The sequence below is a fragment of the Eptatretus burgeri genome, chromosome 2 (genome assembly GCF_056783735.1).
Source record: "Eptatretus burgeri isolate ZD-2024b chromosome 2, Ebu_testis_v1, whole genome shotgun sequence".
In the NCBI taxonomy this organism is placed as follows: Eukaryota; Metazoa; Chordata; class Myxini; order Myxiniformes; family Myxinidae; genus Eptatretus; species Eptatretus burgeri.
Window position 1 is genome coordinate 112,810,762 of NC_140962.1, and position 26,995 is coordinate 112,837,756.

General features: G+C 42.6%; 1 protein-coding gene across 19 annotated transcripts in view; it reads left to right on the top strand.

Moving 5' to 3' along the window:
- The window catches only part of LOC147032852 (3',5'-cyclic-AMP phosphodiesterase 4C-like), a 638,164-nt gene that overhangs the window by 442,547 nt on the left and 168,622 nt on the right, over window positions 1-26,995 (top strand). For 2 of the 19 annotated variants that reach the window (XM_085870778.1, XM_085870780.1), the window contains exon 1: window positions 3,556-3,777. The exons of 15 other annotated variants lie outside the window; for them this stretch is intronic. In XM_085870778.1, the coding sequence (XP_085726904.1) occupies window positions 3,752-3,777 (26 nt within the window). In that variant the 5' untranslated portion in view covers window positions 3,556-3,751. Of the gene's footprint in view, window positions 1-3,555; window positions 3,778-4,322; window positions 4,540-26,995 lie in introns of those variants that run through there. 2 more of the 19 variants (XM_085870775.1, XM_085870779.1) reach the window with 1 other exon arrangement.

Consider the following 26,995-nt stretch of genomic DNA (forward strand, 5'->3'; position numbering starts at 1 on the left):
ACGGCGCTTGTTTAAGAGTGCCCTGTCGAGGTTGCTTTTCACACTGTGGCTCTGCAGCCGTAATTGACGGTAAGATAGCTCATTCGGTAGCATGATTACCTCTGAGCCGTCTGGCTCTGAGTTTGATTCCTGCCGGGGTCAATTCAAATTAAATCCACACCATCGGGGGTCGTGCTAACAAAAGGGCACTGCACCACACAGCACCCCATCGTTGGAACAGAATGTGAAACCAACTCTCCTCTTCGCTGGTACTCACTGGTGGATGTTAGAGATTCTGTGTTTTAAAAGTTTGAGACTGGTGTATCCATGAAAATGTGTAAACATTTAAGAGTCCTGAAGGTGTAAAGTGACAAAGTCTCTACTCACACCCATTGGTGTATGTACCAAGGCCTTTTGTGTAAACAGGAAACCCATGTGTATTGATAGTGGAATGCAACAGCTTTCTATGTAAGGTCTTGGCACAGGCACATAAACTCCCTACTGTGGGCGTATCACCATGTGTATGTACACACACTCACATAGACTGTATATATGTATATATATGTATGTATATATATATATATATATATATATATATATGTAGAGAGAGACAGACAGACAGACAGACAGACAGACATACATGTATGTATATATAGACGCACATCAGTAGATCCACAACCTCGGTCATGGATCTACATCAGTATAAATTGTTGTTTTGGAGAAATGAAATACTTTCTTTAAGTTTATTTTTTGAAAAATTACATGAAAATTGATTTTCCTTTACAAACCAGTTCAGTCCTTTTTTGATAAACTTTTGTACATACTTTATTACTTCCTGCAAATGCTTTATCTACCGCTCTGTCCAATGTGGTTGCGAGCTTGTCCTGTGGAATGTTTGTGTATAATGTGGAAAAATCATGTTGATAAATATTTGTTTGCAGATAGATTGTTACACACACACATACACACACACACACACACACACACACACACACACACACACACACACACACACACACACACACACACACACACACACACACACACACACACACACACACACACACACACGTACGTTGTGCAGAATGCAAAATACAACGTTGCACAAAATCTCAGACACTGCAGTGAGAACACAACATTGGTTGGGGATGAAAAGAACGTGGAAGTAGTTTTTTGTGTCACCATTTATTGTTCACACAGAGGGTCTGGCGAGGGGTAGTGGAGGAGTTTAGTGATGTAGCTGGCAGGCCACTACTTTTGTTTTTCATCCATAAACATGCATCGATATCATGCATTGCACGTATTGGAGGTGGTCCACACAATGTGCATTAATAAATGGGCTGATGTTTAACTCTCCTCTTATTCGTTCTTTCCCTTTACTCCTCTGTCCAACTTATTTTCTTTTCTCAAGTTTTTATTCTCCACACTTCCTCCACTTTTCACTGTGTTGAACTTTGCAATGTCCAGTCTCGATTTGAGTCCCAGCTTGACTATAAACTGTTGTCCTGGTGCTTCACAGGCAGAGCAACAAGTGTTCCGTCCCAGACGGATCTTAAGCCGAAGATGGATAAAACCTCTGGCTCTGGGAAGACCACACAAAACAGATACTGCCACTCACTGTAGCCCTGAAAGCATAAGTCAGATTGAAGCATCATGGACCCTTATTACATTCTGGATTAGAGCTCTCCCGGGAGAGGGATACGATCTACCCTGTAGAGGGCTGTCGCGAGTGGCACAATCTGCTCTTTTATGGTCTCTTCAGACCTGGGGATTAGTCCTCTTTATTGTAATTTCCCCCCTAGCAACCCCTCCAGATCTGTTTGTGGACCACAAACATTAAAAGTGTGTGGCAAGGCCACCTTGCTGGTCAGGATCCGTACGGTAATAGTTGGCGTCACACGTCTACCTGTGCCACCGAAGGTGGAAGGACGTTATGTTTTCACCCCTGTTTGTCTGTCTGTCTGTGAACAGGATATCTCAAAAGGTTTTGAATGGATTCAGACGAAACTTGCTCGATAGGTTGGGTGTGTGGCACAGATGAAATGATTCGATTTTGGTGAAGATGCAGATCCGAGGATTTTTAAAGTGATTTTTCACCATTCAGAGTTGGGGGCTAAAAACGATATACTGTATATCATGATATCTCAAAGAAGTTGTGGACGAGTTATGACAAAACTTGGTGGACGAGTTGGTTATGGATGACAAGAAGAAGCCGATTCGATTTTGGTTCAGGTCCGGATTCCGATCCGAACCATCAGTGGGATACAAAACGTAAACTGTTGAGCCAAGTGGGGGTATGTTCTCTTCTAGTTATTATCTAGTGTCGTTCTAGTTATTAAAGTCACGGCCAAAGTTAAATGGGTTGTACGTGGGGAATCAATGGTTTTATCATCCCACGCCGTCCTCCGTGAAGAGGCGGTGAGCTCTCACGGCCCACGGGCACCCTGGGTAAATTCGAAATTCCTGCTCTAACCTACAGGGGGCACTGCATCAATAGAGCAGCTGTGCCCCCAGCAAATATGACCCGCAGCCACATGCTGCATTCGAAAAAGTATTTAGAATAACAAGAATGGTTTTATCTTGATCATGTGACCTCCAGTTTAAGCCACCACCTCTTGTTTCTGAAGGTTGACAACCCTTGAAATCGTTCCCTCACACAGTGTGGGTCATCCGTGTTGATTGTTCAACAATCTGGGCAACAGGACGTTCAACAATGGCAAAGATCCGTCCATGAAAATGTCGAACCAGGGAAAAACCTCTGATGATGTGGCCATGGCCAGATTAAGGCAAAGGCCACAGTTATCCCATCTGGCCGGATTAAGGCATAGGCTGCAGTTAGGCCACCTGACTGCATTTAGGCATAGGCCACAGTTAGGCCACCTGGCCGGATTAAGACATAGGCCACAGTTAGGCCATGGTCATGGGCCCCATGCTTGAAGGGGACACACACTTTCCCTTCCCTTGGTGTGTAGCCTTTTTTGGCTGCTGGTTACATCATTGTTTCGGGGCACGGCTCCGCCGACCTCGGAAGGACAGCAGGCTGAGTCAACCCCCTGGTGTTCATTCAGCGGATAACGGGGCTCGAACTCAGGACCCTAGGATCTCAAGGCACCGCCCGAACCGCCAAGCCAACGCCAGGCTTCGACGCTCACCGAAGGCTTCGGGATGAACCATTCGCCAATGTCGACACAACTGAACTTGATTCAACAAATATATCACTGAACAAAAACAACCCACAATGAAGATCAGACAGAATAAGGGAATTCTCTATATTTTCTTCTTGTGTCCATACAGACTGTAGGGGCACAAGGTGTTGGGGAAAGATGTGTGCGAGGGTTGTGTGGGGTTGGGGTGGGGGGACTTTAAATTGTAAAAGAAATTATAAGAGGCAAGGGGGATCTCAGGAAGTTTTTGGGGACCTCATCCATGTTTACTATTCAGGAACTGAACGATTGTTCATTGATGAGGCCAAAAGACGGATTTTTTGGCGGGGATCGGGTTCGTAAGTAGAACTCGAGAGTTGTTTTCGAACACGACCCAGAGCCGGCCGATTGTAGGGTAAATGGTAGGGAAGGGAAGGGGATCGGAGGGAATGAATGATGCACTGCACAGGGACAAAGAAACCAGAGCAGGTTTCGAGAAAGCTCTGTCGCCCCCTGTCGCCCTCTTTCTCGGGCGGCTTCATCCCAAACCACCCACTCACTCTCTCGACAGAGAACGAAGCTCTCTGTGAGTTGGCGTGACAAGGGCAGAAGGCCAAGCTGGATAGAGAATGACATCATGGAGACCTGCACCTTGGCGAGTATAAGCGAGTTAAAGTACCTTTATGGATGGAATTGCATGTTGGGAAGCCATAGGGTGAGAGGGGCGAAGGACGGGGACATGCGATTCAAGTCGGAAGAGGAAGAAGAGGAAATGAGGAAGAGGAAGGGGAAGAGGTCCGTGACACTGGATGTCCGGATGGTCTGCACGTGCTGGGGAAATGTTCCCGTGGTGACGGAGAACAGACTTGAATGAACAATCCATCTATTGCTTCCGCCAATAGGCTGGACTGGGGAGATCAAAAGTTTAGAACTGGGGGTTGAGAGAGAGATAGAGAGAGAGAGAGAGAGAGAGAGAGAGAGAGAGAGAGAGAGAGAGAGAGAGAGAGAGAGAGAGAGAGAGAGAGAGAGAGTGAGAGACAGTGAGAGTGAGACAGTGAGAGTGAGAGAGACAATGAGAGAGTGAGAGAGTGAGAGAGACAGTGAGAGAGTGAGAGAGGGAGAGAGACAGTGAGAGAGACAGAGAGAGAGAGAGAGAGAGAGAGAGAGAGAGAGAGAGAGAGAGAGAGAGAGAGAGAGAGAGAGAGGTGGGGAGGGGCGAGAGGACGAGACGGGAGGGGTAAGTCGAAGAGCTTACAGGGAAAGGGCACCGTGATCGGTGTCCAGTCCGGGATAGAGATGAGGTCTGGACGCATGGATGAACAGCATCCCTGGCAGAGGGACAGCACAATGGGCTGGCTGCCATGAAGATGATGATGGATTTTAACAGTCTGCCGTATCGTCGGCATTCATGGATCTGGTGGGTCTTGGTTCATCCGACGTATGAATTGTGCCCATTGGCAGTGCTTGCTTGAGTCCTTTGTCCAGGTTAACCTGCTGCCTGCGTGCTCTAGTTTTCTTTTCGGGGGTTTTGGCCTGTTGGGGTAACAAGGTCATGTTAATGCAGTTTTTCCTTTCTCCTTATCATTATATGTCGATGCCATAAGGATTTTCCCCTCATTTTACTGTTTGAAATTCATCCCAAGCCTCCAGAGTGTGCTGTAATGGCATCTTCTTCCTCTTCCATCCATACCCTCTTTCCCCTTCTAATTTTTTTCTCTCTTATCCTCTGACATTGCCTTCCTCCCCTCCTTTCCTCAACACCCCTTCTTTCACCCAATCCCTCTGCAATTGCCTCCATATATCCCCCACAATTGCCCCCATATCTCCCCATTCCTTCCCCCAATTGCTCTCCCCATTCCTTCCCCCAATTGCTCTCCCCATTTCTTCCCACGATTGCTCTCCCCATTCCTTCCCCCAATTGCTCTCCCCATTCCTTCCCCCAATTGCTCTCCCCATTTCTTCCCACGATTGCTCTCCCCATTCCTTCCTCCAATTGCTCTACCCGTTCCCTCCCACAATTGCTCATCCCATTCACTCCCCCAATATAGCTCCTCCCATTCTCTGGACATATTGCTTCCCCCCTTTTCTCTCCCCAAATTTCCCCCCTCCTATCCTAAAATTGCTCCCCTCCTTTTCTCTCCCAAGTCCCGTACCCCCTTCTTCTCTCTCCAAGTCCCCCTCCTCTTTCCCCAAGTCCCCCCTCCTCTTTCCCCAAGTCCCCACTCCTCCTTCCCCAAGTCCCCACTCCTTCCCCAAGTCCCCTCTCCTCCTTCCCCAAGTCCCCCCTCCTTCCCCAAGTCTCCCCTCCTCCTTCCCCAAGTCCTCCCCTGCTCTTATTTACTTCTCTCTCCCCCTATTACTTCACTTCCCCTCTCATCTCTCATATAACTTCACTTTACCTCCACCCCTTGACATCACAAATTTTGTTTCTCTCCCTTCTTTCCCCCCCAAATGTTTTCCCCCTCCCCCAATTGCTTCTAACTCACTCCCTTCTACTCGTATTCCTTCCCCATCACTCTGCTCTATCACTCCCTACCCCTCCTCTCTCCCAATGTATACTTCCCCCCTTCTCTCAATTGCTTCTCTCACCTCCTCTTCCCCAGTTACCGCTCCCCCAATCTCCCCAATTTCCGTTTCTCTCACCTCCTCCATTTACTTTCCTCACCCCTTTTTTCTCTCCCCAATTTATTTTCCTTACCCCTCTCCTCTCCTCCAATTGCTTCTCCCCCTCTCATTTCCCCCAATTGCTTCTCCCCCCCCCCATCCATTGTGTTTGCTGTGCTGTACGATGACCTGAGACTGAGCACAGCATTTATCCTTGTATGGGTTTGTTGTTTTGGGATTTTTTTTTTTATTACTTTTTAAAAGCAGCCTTCAGCGTGGGAAAGGCTCTGATTTTCTGCCTTTGGCCACAGTGTGCACCGATTGGCCTGTTCATCAGTACTTCAGGTTGTAAACATCCAATGCATGGAGTACATTTATTGGCAACATGATGCGTATGGAAGGTTCTCCGAACCATGGAAAGGAGGTGAAGTCCACCCTGTTAGTTGTTGCCAATCAGATCGATTTTGCTGCTCATTTTACTTCTATTTTTACATTGACAACCTCATCAGAACAGACTGACGACAAGTGTATGTGAACATCCAGTCCCAGCTAGCTTTGATGGGTGGTGATCTCGCTGTTTTGGACACCATATGCTCTGCTGGATTGAGTTTCCATCTGGGGAACAAATAATGACGTGAGTGTGTGCTGTATTTATATTTCAAAGACTCGCAGTATTATAGCTGGCAATTCAGGTGATCACACAGTATCGGATGTTGATTTGACTGTTGTCCAAATCGGTGTGTGACGCCTTGGAAATGCTGAGCCTTCTCTGCCTCGCTGTCTTGCGTCCGTCGGAGTACTCGATCAACAATGCATCGGCAAACGAAGGGGGATCAAAATGAGTTTCAGAACCATAAATGTGACTTCTCTTTCGATGGCATCATTAAACTCGCTCACCGCTGCAAAAATTGCGCGACATCGGTTGCCAACAACAGAGAAAAGGACTCGCATCCTTGCAGAGTTTCTGTGACATTTATAGAGGCGGGGGGGCTTTCATCACCCCCTCTTGCCCATCCTATCCCATGCTTGTTTGACACCTTGAACTGAAATGATTTGATTTGATTATTATCCGTCCAACCGTACAGCAGGAGACGGGGTTTTGCAATAGTCCGTCTGTCTGTCCAGGCCATAACATTTGTGCCATTTGAGCTTTTGTCATCAATTTTTAAACTAACCCTTATTTTGAGAACATGGAGAAGGATAATTAATAATTGGGGCAAAATGTCAAAAGGGTAAAGTTTAGTTTGAGTACAAAGTCTTTGAGCCCGGGGTTTGCGTTTTGGAATGCTTTCTAGTAATCCCCACACTTTTTGAAAAAACAACCGGTGGGATATTTTAATCAGCTCCGTTAGTCCGTTCATCTGTCAGTGTAACGGGCGGACAGACAGACTTATGACCTGTAAACGGTTGGGCAGAAATTCACCAAACCTGGTACTTATGATCATCACATGGAAAGAATGTGCAAGAGCAGTATCAATTTTGGTGCCGCCCCTGGGGCGAAGTCAAAAGGTCAAATACCCCAAAAAATGAAATTAGACACATTTTTAAACTTTTTTTTTTAATGAACTTTGTATATGCAATCAACATTGGGGGATGCATGAAATATGTAACGATTTATTATTATTATTACCTTCGCATTCTGCGAAAGGTTATGTTTTGGTCGCTGTGTATTTATTTATTTGTGAATATGTGTGTTTGTTTGTTATTCGCATAACTCAGAAAGTATTAAACCGAATTGCATGAAATTTGGTGGGATGATTCGTGAGTATCCAAGGACGATTTGATTAGATTTTGGGAGCGATCGGGTCAAAGGTCAAGGTCATGAAAAGGTCAAAAACACTCTTTTGAGCATAACTTCCTTCATAATACAGCTATCGACATGCAACCACCGCCATATTGTTCCATGAAGAGATACCTTTCGGATATGTAGTGTCGGATTTGACGTAACGTCATCGGAAGTGCGTCTAAATGACGTCACAAGATGACATAAATTTTAAATTTTCGATCTCATCAGTTTTGATCATACCGGTTTGTAGGACTTACCTTAAGGACGTCACACACCAAATTTGACTTCGATCGGACTGACCGTTATGACGTCATTGACGTTTGAACATGACGTTTTTCAATTGTGGCTAAAATGTCCTGATATTTTACATTCAAATATCTACATAATTTATAAAGCAAAGTCTCCCAAATCCAGGCATTAGGATCAGTACCAAAATATCTGTTTATTGATGTACAGGTTTTGCCAATTAACTCTGTAGTCAAGGTCAAGGTCACACTCAAGGTCAAAATATACTTGTAGGCATAGCTTCAGATCTAATAGAGCTATTGACATGAAACCAACGTTAAAACGTTCAGTGAACTACGAGCTTTCAGAATGGTAGTCCCCGATTGGACGTGACGTCCCTGGAAGTGCGTCAAAATGACGTCAAAAGATGATGTCATTTTTCAACTTTTTAATTTTTCAGTGTTTATCATTCCATTTTGTTGGACTGCCTTCAAGGAGGTTACACACCAAATTTGACGTCAATCGGACTGACGGTTGTGACGTCATGGACGTTTTAAAATGACGTTTTTCAAATGTGCCCGGAAAAAGTTGCGGCGGCGAAGGTATGCGCTCTACCGAGTGCCCGTTCTAGTTATTATTATTTTTACTCCCGGTTCATGCTTCCGCTGTCTATCAGTACCTGTATGAGCATGATGACATTCTATCAGTACCTTATTTCAGTACATTATTTCATTACATATCAGTACATTGTTTCAGTCTATCAGTACCTGTATGAGCATTATGACAATCTATATAGAGGATGGTATTTCAAAACATTTTGGATGGGTTATGACAAAACTTGGTGGATGAGTTAGGTAGGTGATGAGAACAAGCCGATTAGATTTTGGTTCAGTGGCATACAAAACGTAAACTGTTCAGCCTGGTGGAGATCTGCACTCTACCGAATATCATTCTAGTTCATAAATCCATTTGGAGGGATTCCATAATTTGACAGATCCTTTGAAAAAGGGGAAAATGGTCATAAACTGTTGTTGTTGTTGTAAATGTGAAAGAGACTCAACATTAACACCTTTTCGTTTTGCACTGACATCTGAGAATGTAACCCGTGCTTTCATCTCATCACCGAGTACACCTTCAATAATGTGTAACACTCTCCTCTTTCTCCCCCAGGGGTTTAAGCCATTTCCTTATTGAGTGACAACATTCGGCAGGCATAGCTCAGGCTGTAATAGCGAGAACCGACAATGGAAAGTATATTGGGCTCGGGCGAATTACCTCCGCCACTGAAGGTGAAGGAGATGATGTTTTCACCCCTCTCCTATCTGTTTGTTTGTCTGTTTGTGTCCAGGGTTTCTCAAAACGTTGTGGACGGATCCGGATGAAATTCGGTGGCAAGGACGAACTGATTAGATTTTGGTGAAGATCCGGATCCGGATCCGACGACTAGAATTTTAAAAGTGATTCTTCACCATTGAGAGAGAGAGAGGGCCAAAAACGATATATCTAAAAAATGTATTGGGCCCGGGGTTTGCGTTTTGGAATGCTTTCTAGTAATCCCCACACTTTTTGAAAAAACAACCGGTGGGATATTTTAATCAGCTCCGTTAGTCCGTTCATCTGTCAGTGTAACGGGCGGACAGACAGACTTATGACCTGTAAACGGTTGGGCAGAAATTCACCAAACCTGGTACTTATGATCATCACATGGAAAGAATGTGCAAGAGCAGTATCAATTTTGGTGCCGCCCCTGGGGCGAAGTCAAAAGGTCAAATACCCCAAAAAATGAAATTAGACACATTTTTAAACTTTTTTTTTTAATGAACTTTGTATATGCAATCAACATTGGGGGATGCATGAAATATGTAACGATTTATTATTATTATTACCTTCGCATTCTGCGAAAGGTTATGTTTTGGTCGCTGTGTATTTATTTATTTGTGAATATGTGTGTTTGTTTGTTATTCGCATAACTCAGAAAGTATTAAACCAAATTGCATGAAATTTGGTGGGATGATTCGTGAGTATCCAAGGACGATTTGATTAGATTTTGGGAGCGATCGGGTCAAAGGTCAAGGTCATGAAAAGGTCAAAAACACTCTTTTGAGCATAACTTCCTTCATAATACAGCTATCGACATGCAACCACCGCCATATTGTTCCATGAAGAGATACCTTTCGGATATGTAGTGTCGGATTTGACGTAACGTCATCGGAAGTGCGTCTAAATGACGTCACAAGATGACGTAAATTTTAAATTTTCGATCTCATCAGTTTTGATCATACCGGTTTGTAGGACTTACCTTAAGGACGTCACACACCAAATTTGACTTCGATCGGACTGACCGTTATGACGTCATTGACGTTTGAACATGACGTTTTTCAATTGTGGCTAAAATGTCCTGATATTTTACATTCAAATATCTACATAATTTATAAAGCAAAGTCTCCCAAATCCAGGCATTAGGATCAGTACCAAAATATCTGTTTATTGATGTACAGGTTTTGCCAATTAACTCTGTAGTCAAGGTCAAGGTCACACTCAAGGTCAAAATATACTTGTAGGCATAGCTTCAGATCTAATAGAGCTATTGACATGAAACCAACGTTAAAACGTTCAGTGAACTACGAGCTTTCAGAATGGTAGTCCCCGATTGGACGTGACGTCCCTGGAAGTGCGTCAAAATGACGTCAAAAGATGATGTCATTTTTCAACTTTTTAATTTTTCAGTGTTTATCATTCCATTTTGTTGGACTGCCTTCAAGGAGGTTACACACCAAATTTGACGTCAATCGGACTGACGGTTGTGACGTCATGGACGTTTTAAAATGACGTTTTTCAAATGTGCCCGGAAAAAGTTGCGGCGGCGAAGGTATGCGCTCTACCGAGTGCCCGTTCTAGTTATTATTATTTTTACTCCCGGTTCATGCTTCCACTGTCTATCAGTACCTGTATGAGCATGATGACATTCTATCAGTACCTTATTTCAGTACATTATTTCATTACATATCAGTACATTGTTTCAGTCTATCAGTACCTGTATGAGCATTATGACAATCTATATAGAGGATGGTATTTCAAAACATTTTGGATGGGTTATGACAAAACTTGGTGGATGAGTTAGGTAGGTGATGAGAACAAGCCGATTAGATTTTGGTTCAGTGGCATACAAAACGTAAACTGTTCAGCCTGGTGGAGATCTGCACTCTACCGAATATCATTCTAGTTCATAAATCCATTTGGAGGGATTCCATAATTTGACAGATCCTTTGAAAAAAGGGGAAAATGGTCATAAACTGTTGTTGTTGTTGTAAATGTGAAAGAGACTCAACATTAACACCTTTTCGTTTTGCACTGACATCTGAGAATGTAACCCGTGCTTTCATCTCATCACCGAGTACACCTTCAATAATGTGTAACACTCTCCTCTTTCTCCCCCAGGGGTTTAAGCCATTTCCTTATTGAGTGACAACATTCGGCAGGCATAGCTCAGGCTGTAATAGCGAGAACCGACAATGGAAAGTATATTGGGCTCGGGCGAATTACCTCCGCCACTGAAGGTGAAGGAGATGATGTTTTCACCCCTCTCCTATCTGTTTGTTTGTCTGTTTGTGTCCAGGGTTTCTCAAAACGTTGTGGACGGATCCGGATGAAATTCGGTGGCAAGGACGAACTGATTAGATTTTGGTGAAGATCCGGATCCGGATCCGACGACTAGAATTTTAAAAGTGATTCTTCACCATTGAGAGAGAGAGAGGGCCAAAAACGATATATCTAAAAAATGTATTGGGCCCGATATGTTCTTTTTGATCGGGCATTACGGGGTGGGTGTATGCGCTCTTCCGAGTTCCCTTCTAGTTTAACATGCGATCATCCTATTGGAGTGGGGGCTGCTGGGACGTTTCGCACAGGTAGTCGGGATGGTTACTTTACCTCGGCTGTCTATCAGTGCCTGATTCAGTGTCCTGGCAATTATCGGACCAAGCAGAAAGACACAGACATGTTTGGTAGTGTTTTAGCTTGAGAAGGTTAAATGCATTTGCATAAAGCATTTCACTTTGGCTCCCTATAGTTTGTGTTCATTACAAACTATGTTTGCAAACAATAGGAATGATCAAAACACCCAATTTAATATTGAGTTCCCCCCTGTTATGAGCAATATGACAATCATTCACCTCTTGCATGAGCTCACAACCCTACTTCCCCTCTGTTGGGTTAAATAGTGTTTAACCACATCCAGAGAAGAAGAAGAAGAAGAAGAACAACAACAACAACAACAACAACAACAACAACCACTCACTCCTTTGCCATCTTCAGATGCATATGGCTGCCGAGGCAGTTTATCCTTGGTTCGGGGGCACAATTCTGGATGGGTTTCCACTCCAACATAAGGTAACTCAAATGGCCCATTCTTCCCAGTAAGCTGGTACTCACTTGATGGCGACCTCGGAAAGATGACGGGCTGAGTCTACAGCACACCTGGTGTTATTTAACAGCATGACAGTGGCTGAAACACAAGACTCTAATCTCTTAACCCAGCAACGTTAACCATTAAGCCAACACCAAGCTTCGTTACACGTATACCACAACACAAAATGGCCCAGCCACAGTGCATGTAAATTTTGTGAAAGCAGCATGTATGGCACAGGTACTTAACTGCTTGAAGCTGGAAGGTTCAAATCTTCCAGCTAAGTCTGACATCTAGAATATCCCACAGGATGACATCCTTGTTGAGGCACGTGAACGGAGATTTCTCAGGCTGGGCAATGCATGTGTGTGTTTATTACTGGTTCTTCAAAGGCCCCAATCATTTTTGTTCGGTCAGATTTGGGAGTTTTTCGCCACAAACAGGCAGGTGAGGCCTTATATTCAATTGAAATATGAATGTATGTATATATATATATATATATATATATATATATATATATATATATATATATATATATATATATATATGTTCCTGCTTGGTTACTAATAGAAGGCTTCTAAGGCCAATGTAGGCTGACTGATGGCATCGTATCTGACACTGCTTTATGCAATGGGCCCTTCTTGTTTTTCACAGACTGAAAATAAGCCTAAATGCATATTTAATTTTGATACCATTCTTCCCAGTATCAATTTAGCGATCTCATTCACTGTTTACTAGGTAACTAAACAGAGTGCATGTGTGGCAGGCACTCCTTGTGGATCAGGATGCTTGCAGCAAGTGCTGGGAGCACAGGGAGTTATGGTTGCCACACCATCTAAAAGGTGTGTGAGTGTGTGTGTGTGTGTGTGTGTGTGTGTGTGTGTGTGTGTGTGTGTGTGTGTGTGTGTGTGTGTGTGTTTGTGTGTGTCCCCATATTTTTTGAGAGATGACTGAACGGATCTTCGTCAAACTTTCGGAGGTTCATCATTGAGTGCTAGGAAGTGCTTTAGGCCGAAAAAAAGTTTTGAAAATTAAAAAAAAAAAGATAAATAAAAATTTGATATGTATTTTTTAATCCCTCTATTGTGCTTAAACCTTCATAGCTATGTGGAAGGTAATATCAAATGTCCCCAACCCCATCCCTTTGTGAGTGTAGGGAAGTGTTTTATTCACCCATTAAAAAAATATACCTGGTAACGCTGGGTACCCTGGCTCGTGCTATACTGTATATAATTTGAGAAGTGTGTGTTTGTTTGTTTGACTTGTATGCATTCTTGAACCGCTGGACGGAATGAGTTGAAAACTGGTGGTTGTACTCAGCATGTTGCTTTGAAAAATCATAGCCCCCTGGATTTGGGGCGGGAGGAGGATGCAAACTGTCTCTATGTATATGTGTATCGCATAGCGCCATCTGGTGGGACCGGTATTACAATTCATAATAAAATACGCCAGTTATTTGCATGAAAACCATGTACTATACATCAATGAAGTATGGGGATTTACCGGTCTGTAAGGATGGGTCCTTTACCAGGATTGATAATTAAAGATGGTATGTTGGTCGTGGAAATGATAAAGTGGAAACAGTTGGACCCCACCATTTGCGGTTCTGAGAATGTGACCTGCTTCTACATTTGTGGCCCTGTGCTTCGTATATTTGCAGTTTTTCGCGGGTTTTGTTTTATCCCCCCCCCCACCCTTGTGAATCATGAACTGCCGGGAACCTATACCCTTTTTTCCATTGAAACAATGCCCCGACATTCGTGGCATTTTTCAGGAATGTATCCCCCACAAATTTTGGGGTCTGACTTTACATGAATAAATAAGTAAAAGTTCTCTGTTGGGAGTGGAATCTTCTTCTTCTTTGTGTGCAGCCTGTGGCTGCTTGTTGCATCACTGGTTGAGGGTGCGGCTGTGCCGCTGATGCCGTGTCCCTATGACCAGTACACTGGTGCTCATTTTTCTGATCTCAGAAGGATGACAGGCTGAGTCAACCCCACCTGGTGTTAATTCAATGGGTGAACAGGGGCTCAAATGCAGGACACTAAGATCCCAAGACACGAGCCACCCTCACCGCTAAGCCAACACCAGGCTTCCTGGTAGTGGAAGTGTATGATAAATAAATAATTCTTCCCCCAAAAATTATACAGTCCTGTACTGTTGTCTCCCGTAAAACTTTTTTAAAATCATTGCCGAAATTCCCATATATATTTTAATATATATTAGGATAGACCTACACGAACACACAAACCATGCTAACTTAACATACTAGCTCATCTGTACCCAGCTAACATAATGGTATCTCTTGAGCTTTGCATTGCTTTCCTGCAATTCTGATATCTCTGATCAATATAGCAACGTGTGTTGTCATTTGTGGCATAGTGTCTGACTTGTCAACTTTTATTTCATTTGTGTGCAGTTTATTTTCCCAAAATAGTTTGAAGCTTCAGGAAGAGCTTGTACATATTGCATGTAAAGGGCAAGGACGTTTTGAGATGACATTCGTACTTTTGCATAAATTATGAGATGTAAAACTGGGCTCAGTGACAAATACTCACTGTTTATGGGATGTAAACCTGGACCTACGTTACTCATAATTTTCTATGGGAAAGGCAAGCCGAACTGCTTATATGGGAATGACAGAGCCAAGCAAGGTTGATTTTGTCCTACCGAAAGGTGAGACTTATGCTCCTCTAATGGCAACACAAAACAGCAAGAGAGAGATTTGAGGGAGACAGAAGGAGGGAAAAGAAAGCAGGAGGGAAACGCATGATGTCCAAGCGCAAGATAGCTGGAGTTGAACCAACAATATGATTTGGGTTACTGACGTTTGCTGCTGTGATAAAACCTAATAAGGAAAGGAGGAAGAGAAGGTTGGTTTTTGAAGAACATATAAAGTTTGACCTGCAGACTGACAGTACAAATGAAAATGGAGGGAAGTTTGTCGGAATGATGAAAATGAGTGCTTGCATGAGCATGCAATTATAGCTCAGGTGCTTCTCAAAGTGAGTAAGACAATCATGGGGAGAGGCAATGAGAATGGAGCAGTGTGCGGCAGATCTTCTGAGGATTCTCCTCCGTCTTCGGTTAGATGCAATTAACAGAACAGCAACATCAATAAACAACCAGTCTATTCGGTTTGTTGCACCTGCTGATGGAACCCACTGATTGTTGTCCGTGGGAAGAGAGGGAAAATAATTTGCTCAAAGGAAGACACAAACCTTCCTGGTAATTACATTATGATTTGCGTGCTCGACAATTTTGCAAGCACGTCCTTTTGAACGGACTAAGTTTTAGCAAGTGAGAAATCTTTTAATGTCTTAAGATTTGCCTGCAAGGATTTGTGCACATACGTAGTTCATTTTGATAGTTAAACTTTATGGGGTACTGCAGGTGAGAAAATCCAATTATTTTCTCCACAATCAGTTCTGGCAGCTCTCAACTTTCAATTGTACTCTCGACTACTTTCATGGCCTCAATTATTCCCACCTTCTTGTGGTGTCCAGAAACTTCTCATGGGAATTTTTTTTTTTGGCCCAAATTTTTTTATGAAATGTTTGGCCAGATGTGCCGTTCAACTGAAGGTGGCAGGAATTTGTAATCTGTTCAGAGTGCCAGCGATGGCTTGCCTACTCCACGAAGGACACCGTGGGATCTTTAGCATCCACCAACTAAAGCTAGCACATGGGACACCAGACTTAATACTCATCTGAGTGACTGTGCACTTTGTGATCCAACGCTCGGCTTGCAAAGCACCAATCTGACATTTTGTCGTCAGGTCGACAATGGAACCCAGGCGAGACTGCTCAGATATAAGTGTGCTCCCTCTCCGCCAACCTAATGGATTAAGCCACCATATGAACTGTGAATTGGCTCTGCGCCCAGGAGCTTTATGCCTTAAAGGGCATGGCTTCGCATTTCGCCACCCCTTGGCCGTTTGTTTTTTTTTGATCCTTGGTCACATGACGATTCTTTTAAACTTCTCTTCTTTTTTGGCAAGTATGGCATTGTAATCGTTTGAATCTGATTGCACACGCACACAGAAACACACACACACACACACACACACACACACACACACACACACACACACACACACACACACACACACACACACACACACACACACGCACGCACGCACCACCGTGATTTCAGATCATTACCCCCATGCGTTAAAGAAAAAAAAAACCCAGGGGGATATTGTAATCTGTGCCATTTGTCCGTCCTTCTGTCTGCCACGCTGTGTCCTCCTAAATGATTGTGCAGAAATTCACAAAACTTGGTAGTTATGATCACTACATGGCACGAACGTGCCAGTGCAGTATCTTTTCTGGCCCCACCCACTGATGCAGGGGCAACAGTTTAAATAATAATAAATGAAATTACAGGCACATTTTTAAACATTTTTTAAATGAAACTTTGTATGTGTAGTCAACAATGGGGGGATGCATGAAATAAGCAACAACTTTTGCATTTGACCTCTGGGTCATGCCCCAGGTGATGGGGACTTGGGGTCACAGGAGTCAAAACTTAAGAAAAAAAATGTTTTCAACTTGAAATTTCATATTTGGAAATTCTGGGTGGGACTGTTTTTGCCTTCTTTCAACTGCTTTTTGTTGGAAGCATGGGGATTTGCGATGGCATGCCATCGACTTCGCTCTGGTTATTATTATTATTTTTATTATTATTATTATTATTATTATTATTATGAATTTTCTTACTTTATTATGATTGTTCTTATCCGAAATCATAAATGCTGGTAGGATAGCCTAGAGGTTTGCACATTCACCTCTGAGCTGTCTAACTTGAGTTTTAAATAAACTGTTCTGGTTTTTCACATACTGGGTGAGGCCTCAGTTATGTGCCATCGCTCGGATGGATGTTGAACTGGGTGTCCCTTCTCTTAGCATTCATTGGTAAATGTTAAAGATCCCACGCTGTCCTTCGTGAAGAATCGGCTCGTGAGGGTTGGAGTTCTGACCAAATTACAAATTCCTGCCACCTTCAGTCAAACATCAGGCTTGATAAGCTGGTACTTGACAGACTTGGGTCAAAAACGTTCACCCGGCCAACCCCACAGGAATGTGAGAATAATTATAATTGGGGGCATTGAATTAATTGTTGTAGTTATCATTTCTGCTCATTATAAGGATTTGTTTTTTCCCCCATTATAGCACCTCATCGTACATGCGTAGTAGATTTTCATAACTGTGATAACTTGTGAACGACTGAAGGGATTTTGACTAAACATGGTACAAGTATGTACTATGATGCAACGATGAACTGAATACATTTGGCGGTCACAAGGTCAAAGGTCTTGGTTATGTGACCTTTAATTGGGTGGTCGCTAGACTATCATTATTGTCAGGTTTTCTGTCTGTCTGTATATTTGTATGTAATGGACAGCTCTGGAGGCCAGAGGAGTCAACCAATTTTGATGAAACTTGACAGGAAGGTTCATACCAAGATCTAGTTGTATGCTTTTGAGCACCGCTGCTATGGACACCACCGTTGCCGAGTAACGGGACTTTGAAATTTTTGAAAAATCCTAAAAAATATATTTTTTCGAAAATCAAAAATCGGCTTTGGCGCTTTTATGCGCACTATAATCAACCTCTTTGTCAAAAAATTTCAGCCCGATCCGTCAAAAACTGTGACTAGTATGTAATTATGTAGCGACCACCCATGTCGCTTACCAGCTTGTTGGAAATCTTTGTTACCACAATATATTGTGAACCACAGAAGGAATTTCAACCAAACTTCTACAAGTATGGATTCCGATGCAAAAATGAACTGATTCCGTTTTGGGTTCAACAGTTCAAAAGTCATGTGGCCTTTGAAAATCATTCTGCAGATCATAACTCAAGTTAGAAGAATCTGATGTTTTCTCTCTTCTACTTATCTCTCTTTTCTCCCTCGCACTCTTTCTCTCATGTGACCTTTAATTTTTAATGTGACCTATAATTGAAATCAAACCTAACAAAGGGATGACCTCTAAAGTGGGCAGAGGCATATCCATGGACGCAGCCGTATGAAATTCCATTTTATAATTTGTCATTCATTTGATTTTTATGTAATCAAATTGTAGACATGATATCGGATTTGCATATACTGTATAAAGTAAACCCTAAAAGATTGCGAGTTCTAATATGACGGGTGTTTGACCAATCGTTGGCAACCTATTGTGTTCTGATTTAGTTATCGTGGGATTTCATTTCGGCCATTCACGGTTTTTGAGCTGAGATGAGTCATTGTTTGCGTCTGTGTGTACGATTACCTCCCATTACGAGCATTTTCTTGTTTCTCATGCACCGTTAATCGGAGTAAACAGACCAGCTTACGGAATGAAGTCAAGTTTAAAAATGAATCGCCATCGAACAGAAAATAATATATGGAGATCCTGTAATACTGGAGCTGCAAGATCTAGTAGACGCACAACAGTTACTCATGACACCCAACCGTCCCATGATCCTCATATTGAAAGGATAGAAAAAGCGCTTAATGTTTTGATTGATGACCAAAGAGAAAAAACATGCCTTTAAGTAGACTCATGATCCAGGAGAAACTATTGCGGATTTACCCCTTTTTAGTGGACCGGTTATACGGGAGAAATCTTTGCAGATTTACCAACAATTCCACAAGGCACCTGGACCGAAGGCTCCAGTTCAACCAGGGTAGACCATGATGCTGCGACAAACTACCCACCACAGCTCGTGGAACTAATCAAGACGAAGGGATTAATGCTGGAGCAGGTTTTTAACGCCGGAGTGACGGGATTATTTTGGAAGAGGATGCCGTCTTCTACCTTCCTGTCGAAGGAGGAAAAATCTGCTCTGAGTCAAGGTGATTAAGGATCATCTTACCCTTTGTGGCAATGCAGCAGGTGCCTTCGTTGTGCTCCCGATGACCTAACAGGCATCGCAAGTTCTATATCCACATCTTTCTAACCTCCACCCTCCCGCCTCTAGCAGCATCATCATCTCTGAGCTAAGTGTTGTGTTTTCTATTTTTGGCAGAGCACAATATGAGCACGTAATGTTCTTACACTCACCCACTTCACTGTTTTGGAATAAATTAAAAAGGTAAAACTCTTGTTTTTGTTTATTACCTCCACTACTGAGGGTGAAGGAGGTTATGTTTTCACCCCGTTCTTTCTTTCTTTCTTTCTTTCTGTTTGCTTGTTTGTGTGCAGGATATTTCAAAAAGTTTGGACGGATCCGGATGAAATTTTGTGGACAGGTTGGGTGTGTGACAAGGACGAACTGATTAGATTTTGGTGAAGATCCGGATCCGGGTCCGAGGACTAGAATTTAAAAAGTGATCCTGCTACTCCATCCCACCCCACCCCACATTCCTTTCATGTGGTGCATCAATGCAGCTGACCAAAATGTTATTTTACAAGTAAACCTTCAGTGTCCAGCTTGAATATGGGAAAAGAGAAAGAACGTTTGTTAATTGTAATTCTTGTCAACTCAAAGGTTTCTTCGGTTAAAACTGTTTTGACTTGTTTAATGTTGCTCGTATTGTAATCTTAATAATACGCGTGTTCACGTATCTGTCTGTCTGTCCGTCCATCTGTCTGTGACATTCCATTCCACTCATCGGATGGACAGTTCACCTGATTCCACCCACAATTTCCACTTGGAAAAAAATCATACGGTCGCCATGTTGGTGCTTCATGCTTTGTGAAGTCAGACATCTTCAGAGCTTTCATATTCACGATCGCCATGCCCTCCCTGTAAGTTTTCCTTTCATTGTAAAAAGAACAAAGTGATAGTTAAAAGGATTTTGAGCCGATAGGCATCACAGGCCTTGTGAAGATCGGCCTCAGCGATCAAGGCAGCTTGCTTTAATCATGAAATTAAAAATGAACTGTGACCTTTTGCAATTGCTTTTGTTAAAGTCTATAATCTGCCTATAGTACTCTTACTTTTATAAATGCATTCCTTTTAAAGATTACCTTTGGTAGTAAAAAATAAATACAAAAAAATACAAAAACAAATACAGAAATTGTTTTTTGCTCTAAAAGCACACTTGGAGAATTAAAACCACATCCCCATACATGGACAACATCGCAAGTTGTTCTTCAACTTGAAGATTAATTGTTTAGGCCCTGGGTCTGAATTTGTATTGTTATTCTTATCATTCTTACATGCACTTTCTGACACAGACGTATGGAGATGTAAACCCGCAAAATGTATTGGAACTGGACGTTGTGTTCTCTCCGTGCCATTATTTCATCATTTTGCATTTTTCATTCAACTTTAATTATTCATGCAATTGCCTTGCATTTTATGGACTACCTTCCACCAAATTAAATTAAAAAGATAAATTTTAAACACTTCCTTTAAAAAAAAAAAGTTTGTTCTCATGTGCATAAAGTAAATTTGATCAAAGAAAGTGGAGCAACAAGAAAAACGTTGAGCTTGAATGTTGTGATACTTTGACGTAGAAACAGCAGCATTTGCAAAGAGCACTTCAGATATACTTTTACTATCCTGTGCTTCGTAGATATCAAAGTGCTGCTTGTTGTGAAACGGAATGAGAAATCTTATAAATTTGATTTGTTCTGAAAGTGGGTTTTTCATGTTTGTATAATTGTGCTGCGGCAGTGACACCTGTGCGGGAAATGTATGTTTAATATGGTATTGCTTGAGTTGAGAATATTGTTTTGTTGTTGTTGTTGTTAATTGATGTAAACTAGTGCGGGCCCGTACGTGCGTGCTCGTACGTCCGTGCAAAAAAAAATAATAATAAAACTTTCAAACCGCGTGCCAGAAACAACAACCACACAGGCCGTTCCTTCGCTCTCGCGTGCCCGTATGTGCGTGGCCGGACGTGCAAAAAAAACCAGCTGTGTGTGTGTGTGTGTGTGTGTGTGTGTGTGTGTGTGTGTGTGTGTGTGTGTGTGTGTGTGTGTGTGTGTGTGTGTGTGTGTGTGTGTGTGACCGCTGTTTCTCGACAAACACTGGTCCGATCTAATTGAAACTTGCCAGCTATATTGCTGGGGACCTGAGTATGTGCCTTTTCAAGGTTTGATATTAATCGGACAAGTGTTTCCCAAGTTATGGCCATTTATTTACCAACCAATGATAGGACACGTTGCTGCGGCCATTTATTTAACAACCAATGATAAGACACGTTGCTGCATAGGCGTGGCCAATGGGGAATAGAACCTCAGCCACGTTCCCCATTACTGGTTACAACGTACGGGCTTCTGGAAAGTGATGACTTCGTGTATTCTAATAATTTCTCGATTTCTTATGCGCATTTATAGATAAACACAATGCCTCAATCCAGTCGTCGTTTACGAGAGCGAAGGAACGGCCTGTGTAGTTGTTTGAAAGTTTTTTTTTGCATGTACATTTTTTTTCTCTTCTCTTTTTGTTTTTCCTTGCGATGACATTGCGAAAAGGCAAAATACGTCGGCGCTAATTGAATAATTGGCCATTAAAACTAAATTGCGAATAATCGTAACTGCGATATGCGAACTTTCAGACAGTGAGGACTTAACTTCGCGTCGGCCAGTGCGCGGCCGGCCGATGATGACGTCACGTGCCGTGCCGGTTACGATGGGGATCGATCGGTGCCTTAGTTACCATGGCATAGGAGTGGCAATGTTCAATGGCAGCGAATGGCAAGCAAAGACAGGGAGGGAAACTTGATTTTAATTTGGATTTTAATTAACTCTGTGTGTGTAAGTATCACAGCAGTTGTTACTTCAATGTAAGTGATAATTCGTGTAATGCATGTAAACATTCCGTACGGACATGCACCACTTCCGGATAGTGATGACTTAATGTATTCTAATATTTTCTCGATTTCTTATGCGCATTTATAGATAAACACAATGCCCCAATCCAGTCGTCGTTTATGAGAGTGAAGGAACGGCCTGTGTTGTTGTTTCTGGCTCGCGGTTTGAAAGTTTCTTTTTTTCGTTTGCACGTACGGCCACACATGTACGTACGGGCACGTGAGAGCGAAGGAACGGTCTGTGTGGTTGTTGTTTCTGGCTTGCGATTTGAAAGTTATTATTTTATTTTTTTTGCATATAAGGGCACGTACTAGTAATAAAATATAAATAGAGAATTGTGACGTCAATCGTGATGTCATAGCACCGTGTCCTGTCATTGGTTTGGTAAATAAATGGCCATAACTTGGGAACCACTTGTCCGATTAATACCAAACCTTGAAAAGGCACATCCTCAGGTCCCCTGCAATATACCCGGCAAGTTTCAATTAGATCGGACCAGTGGTTGTGCAGAAACAATGGGACACACACACACACACACACACACACACAGATTGCTGCAATTACAGATAGATAATCGTTTGGCAAGCGTTATTTAGGAACCCATGAATGAAAGGGCAACTGATATGACCAAAGCAAACTGTAATTGTATGTGTGCGTAACGGTGCCCTCAGTTCTGATTGATTTGTGGTCTCTCTCCACAGCCCAGACTGCGTTATGCTGTGATGGGTTTTTTTTCTGCACTGAAAGCATCCATTCTGGTTTTCATTGCATGTATATGGCAATGAGGTGGGATGGTGGCAGCGACATGGAAGGGATAGACTGCAGATTCCAAATTCTGCTTTTTACAATCCAGTATTACCGGTTATCCAGTTATCACCGTAAAATTTTACATTGCCACGGATAAGAATAACGAGCTGGGTGACCCGATCAATATTGGGTTATTTAGACTTTCGTAAAGCATCAAGAAGACTGATGTTTAAAGCTGTAGCAGAAATTAACCCAGGAGTGCACCATGGCAAGGATGGGCCAGATGGCCTCGTTTCCTTGTTTGAGGACCGTTTCTCCACAGTCTCACATTGTCATTTTTTAAGTCTGATTTTCAGACTACAAATACATATCTCTTCTTCTTCTTTCGGCTGCTCCCGTTAGGGGTCGCCACAGCGGATCAGCCGTATGATCCGCATAGTGATTTGGCACATGTTTTACGCCGGATGCCCTTCCTGACGCAACCCTGTTCGCCTCTTACGACACATTTCAACCTACACCTAAAATAGGTACACCTATTTTAACTGGGGTATACACCGGCCCAGTACACTGGTACTCATTTCGCCGACCTCGGAAGGATGACGGGCTGAGTCAACCCCCTGGTGTATTAATTCAGTGGCCCAACGGGGCTTGAACTCAGGACCTTTTGGATCCCAAGCCGCTGCCCTAACCACTGCGCCAACACCAGGCTAGACTACAAATACATATATACACAGAGAATTGCCTTGTGGGATGGGGGGTGGATTATGCCCATGACCTGACCCTGGTTAACCCCAGGACATTTGAAAAATCTGGTGGAGATTGGGCCAGCCGTATCTTTTTTTTCCCACGATATTTGTACAGATGAGATAATAGTGTTGAAGTTTTTCACTCACAGGATATATGGGTGGAACATCTCCCGCTTATCTGATTTGGGTGTATCCATCAAGGAAATTTTTTGGCAATTATTCTCCTTAATAAATCAATAAATAAATAAAAGTTAGCAAAAGTACATTTCAGCTGTCAAACGTGCACTTAAATATAATAGCTAACAACCAATCAACTTCCCATGATGCCTTGTGTGGTTTTACCAGGAGGGTAGTGTCACATTCTTGTGGTGATGAATTTTGAATTGAGAACCGATGCACATGAATCTTGTATTGGAAATACAATCAAAAGTCCACTCGAAAGGAGTAAGTTTTAACAGGGAGGAGCAAAGCCACAGAAAACAAAGGAATCCATTGATGGAGCTGAGACAGTGGAGCAACCTCGTTGTGTAGGCCAAAGCAGTGAGGGATGCGTAGTTTAGGCCTTTCAGGAGTGCCATTTTTGTTTGAAGTATTGTGACTCAAGTGAAGCCTTTTGCAAAACCAAGATGACCGAGTTCATGCAGCTGCAGACTTGAGTGGCCATAGGTTGAGCTGTGTAGGCAGATCAGAGTGGCGAAGGCCTTGCCGGGACTACTCATAACCGAAACCCAAACATGTGGCTTGTGACATTTGTATGTGCTATGACATTGCGAGAACAGTCCATCTGTCTGTTGAGTCGCTCCGGCACCACCATATGTGTATCTCTCAGACTCTCAATGCTGTGGGGGTGTTCCGTTCTCTTAAGTAAGGGTCGTATGAACACCACCATTGCACGGTTATCCATTTATTTTCAAAGTTATATTTCCTGTCAATACCGATCAGAGAAGGTGCCATTTGTAATCATCTTCTTTGCTGTAAGCCAACTCTCCAAACAGTTACCTGGTTGGCCTTGTTAAGTGAATTGTACTCCCCTGTACCCCAAGGTCATGATTATAGGGAAGGAATCCAGGTTCAAATCCCACGTGCCATATCTGTTTGTCTATTTGTCTTCTAATGTCATTTTCATGAATGTAAAAATACAGATTATGTCTGCTAATGCCCTTGTCCTGCATGTGATGTATGTACTAGCTCCATCATGAGACTTAGATCAGTGTTCAGAAAAATTCTGAGCTTTCAATCTTACAAGGTCTTCATTTTGGACAAGGTCTTCAATTACTTCCTTACTAATTATATGTGCTTGTGTAATGAGAAATGTAAAAGTTGCTGTTTCTTGGGTTTTTACCTCTGCCACCAAAGGTGGATGGAGGTTTTGTTTTCACTCCTGTCTGTCTGTCTGTCTGTCTGTCTGTCTGTTTGTGACTTACGAAATCTAAAGATTTCGTAAGTATATTGATCACTTCCGTGCTCTGTTTGTGTGTTTGTTTGTGTGTTTGTTTGTAGGCACGATAACTCAAGAACGGAAGAAGCTACCAATGTCAAATTACACCACATGATTCAGGAGGGTGATGGCTAGTGCTGATTAGATTTTGGTCAAAATCGGTCAAAGGTCAAGGTCACAGTGAGGTCAAATATTCGACTTTTGATGCTTTGGTACAGATAACTCGAGAACAGAAGAAGCTACCAATGTCAAATTACACCACGTGATTCAGGAGGGTGATGGCTAGTGCTGATTAAATTTTGGTCAAAATCGGTCAAAGGTCAAGGTCACAGTGAGGTCAAACATCAAAAACATTCGATTTTTCGAGAACGGTTTGGTACAGAATGTCATCTTAGACCACGTGATTCAGGAGGGTGATGGCTACCTTCTGAGACAGCTTAAATTTTGAGACAAAATCGGTCAGAGGTCAAGTTGACAATTTCGTAAGTACCAGTCTATGACTGCTTGTTTGTTACTTACGAAATCTAAAGATTTCGTAAGTATATTGATGACTTCCGTTTCTGTTTGTTTGTTTGTTTGTTTGTTTGTAGGCACGATTACTCGAGAACGGAAGAAGCTACCAATGTCAAATTACACCACGTGATTTAGAAGGGTGATAGCTAGTGCCGATTAGATTTTGGTCAAAATCGGTCAAAGGTCAAGGTCACAGTGAGGTCAAACATCAAAAACATTCGATTTTTGATGGTTTGGTACAGAATCATCTTAGAAACTTCTGGTTTGCGTCGCTACCTTCTCGAGAGACAGCTTTTATGAGACAAGGTCAGAGGTCAAGTTGACAATTTCGTAAGTACCAGTCTATGACTGCTTGTTTGTTACTTACGAAATCTAAAGATTTCGTAAGTATATTGATGACTTCCGTTTCTGTTTGTTTGTTTGTTTGTTTGTTTGTAGGCACGATTACTCGAGAACGGAAGAAGCTACCAATGTCAAATTACACCACGTGATTTAGGAGGGTGATAGCTAGTGCCGATTAGATTTTGGTCAAAATCGGTCAAAGGTCAAGGTCACAGTGAGGTCAAGCATCCAAAAAATGATAACTCGAGAACGCAAGAAGCTACCAATGTCAAATTACACCACGTGATTCAGGAGGGTGGTCGCTCGCGCTGATTAGATTTTTGTCAAAATCGGTCAAAGGTCAAGGTCACAGTGAGGTCAAACATCCAAAACATTCGATTTTTGATGGTTTGGTACAGAATCATCGTAGAAACTTCTGGTTTGTGTCGCTACCTTCTCGAGAGACAGCTTTTATTAGACAAGGTCAGAGGTCAAGTTGACGATTTCGTAAGTACCAGTCTATGACTGCTTGTTTGTTTATTTGTTTGTTTGTGAACAAAATATCTCAAAGTTGTGGACGGAGTCGGATGAAATTTTGTGGCGAGATTGGGTATGTGACAAGGACGAAATGATTAGACTTTGGTGAAGATCTGAATCCGGATGCAACTACTGGAATTTTTAAAGTGATTTTCTTTCACCATTGAGTGACAGGGCTAAAATGATATATAGCACGATATTTCAAAAAGTTATGGACGGATTTGGGTAAAACATGGTTGATGAGATGGTTAGGTGACGAGAACAAGCCGTTTAAATTTTAGTTCAGGTCCAAATCCAGATCCGGCCTATCGGTGGGATAGAAAACGTAAACTAATCAGCCTGGTGGAGGTGTGTGCTCTACCGAGTGGCCTTCTAGTTTTATGACTTGTTCCAAGAGCTTTTTTGACCCCGTGCACCCCACTCATATTTATAGAGGTCTAATCTTTCATTGTGAGCCTTTGTATTCACTTGAATTGCTTCCTTAGTGTAGTCAGTTTTAATGTTAGTCTCCCTTCCCCTGCACCGGTATAAAAGTAGAATGCAAGCAAAGTAACGAGGTACTCGCTGATCTTATTTGGATTCCTGAAACAGATTGTGCAAAAGTCAATGTGTTGAGGTTACCAACCGAGCCCCACCGTACAATTGTCAATTCAGACCCTCCGTCACCTTGCTCATCCATGAGCCTCAATCTTAGAGAGATACAGAGAGATTTTAGGTATGAAGAAAAAAGAAAATTTGGGTTGGGGGGGGAATCAAAAAGATGTATGCCCTTTTTTAATTTCCCCTTATTACGTTTTTGG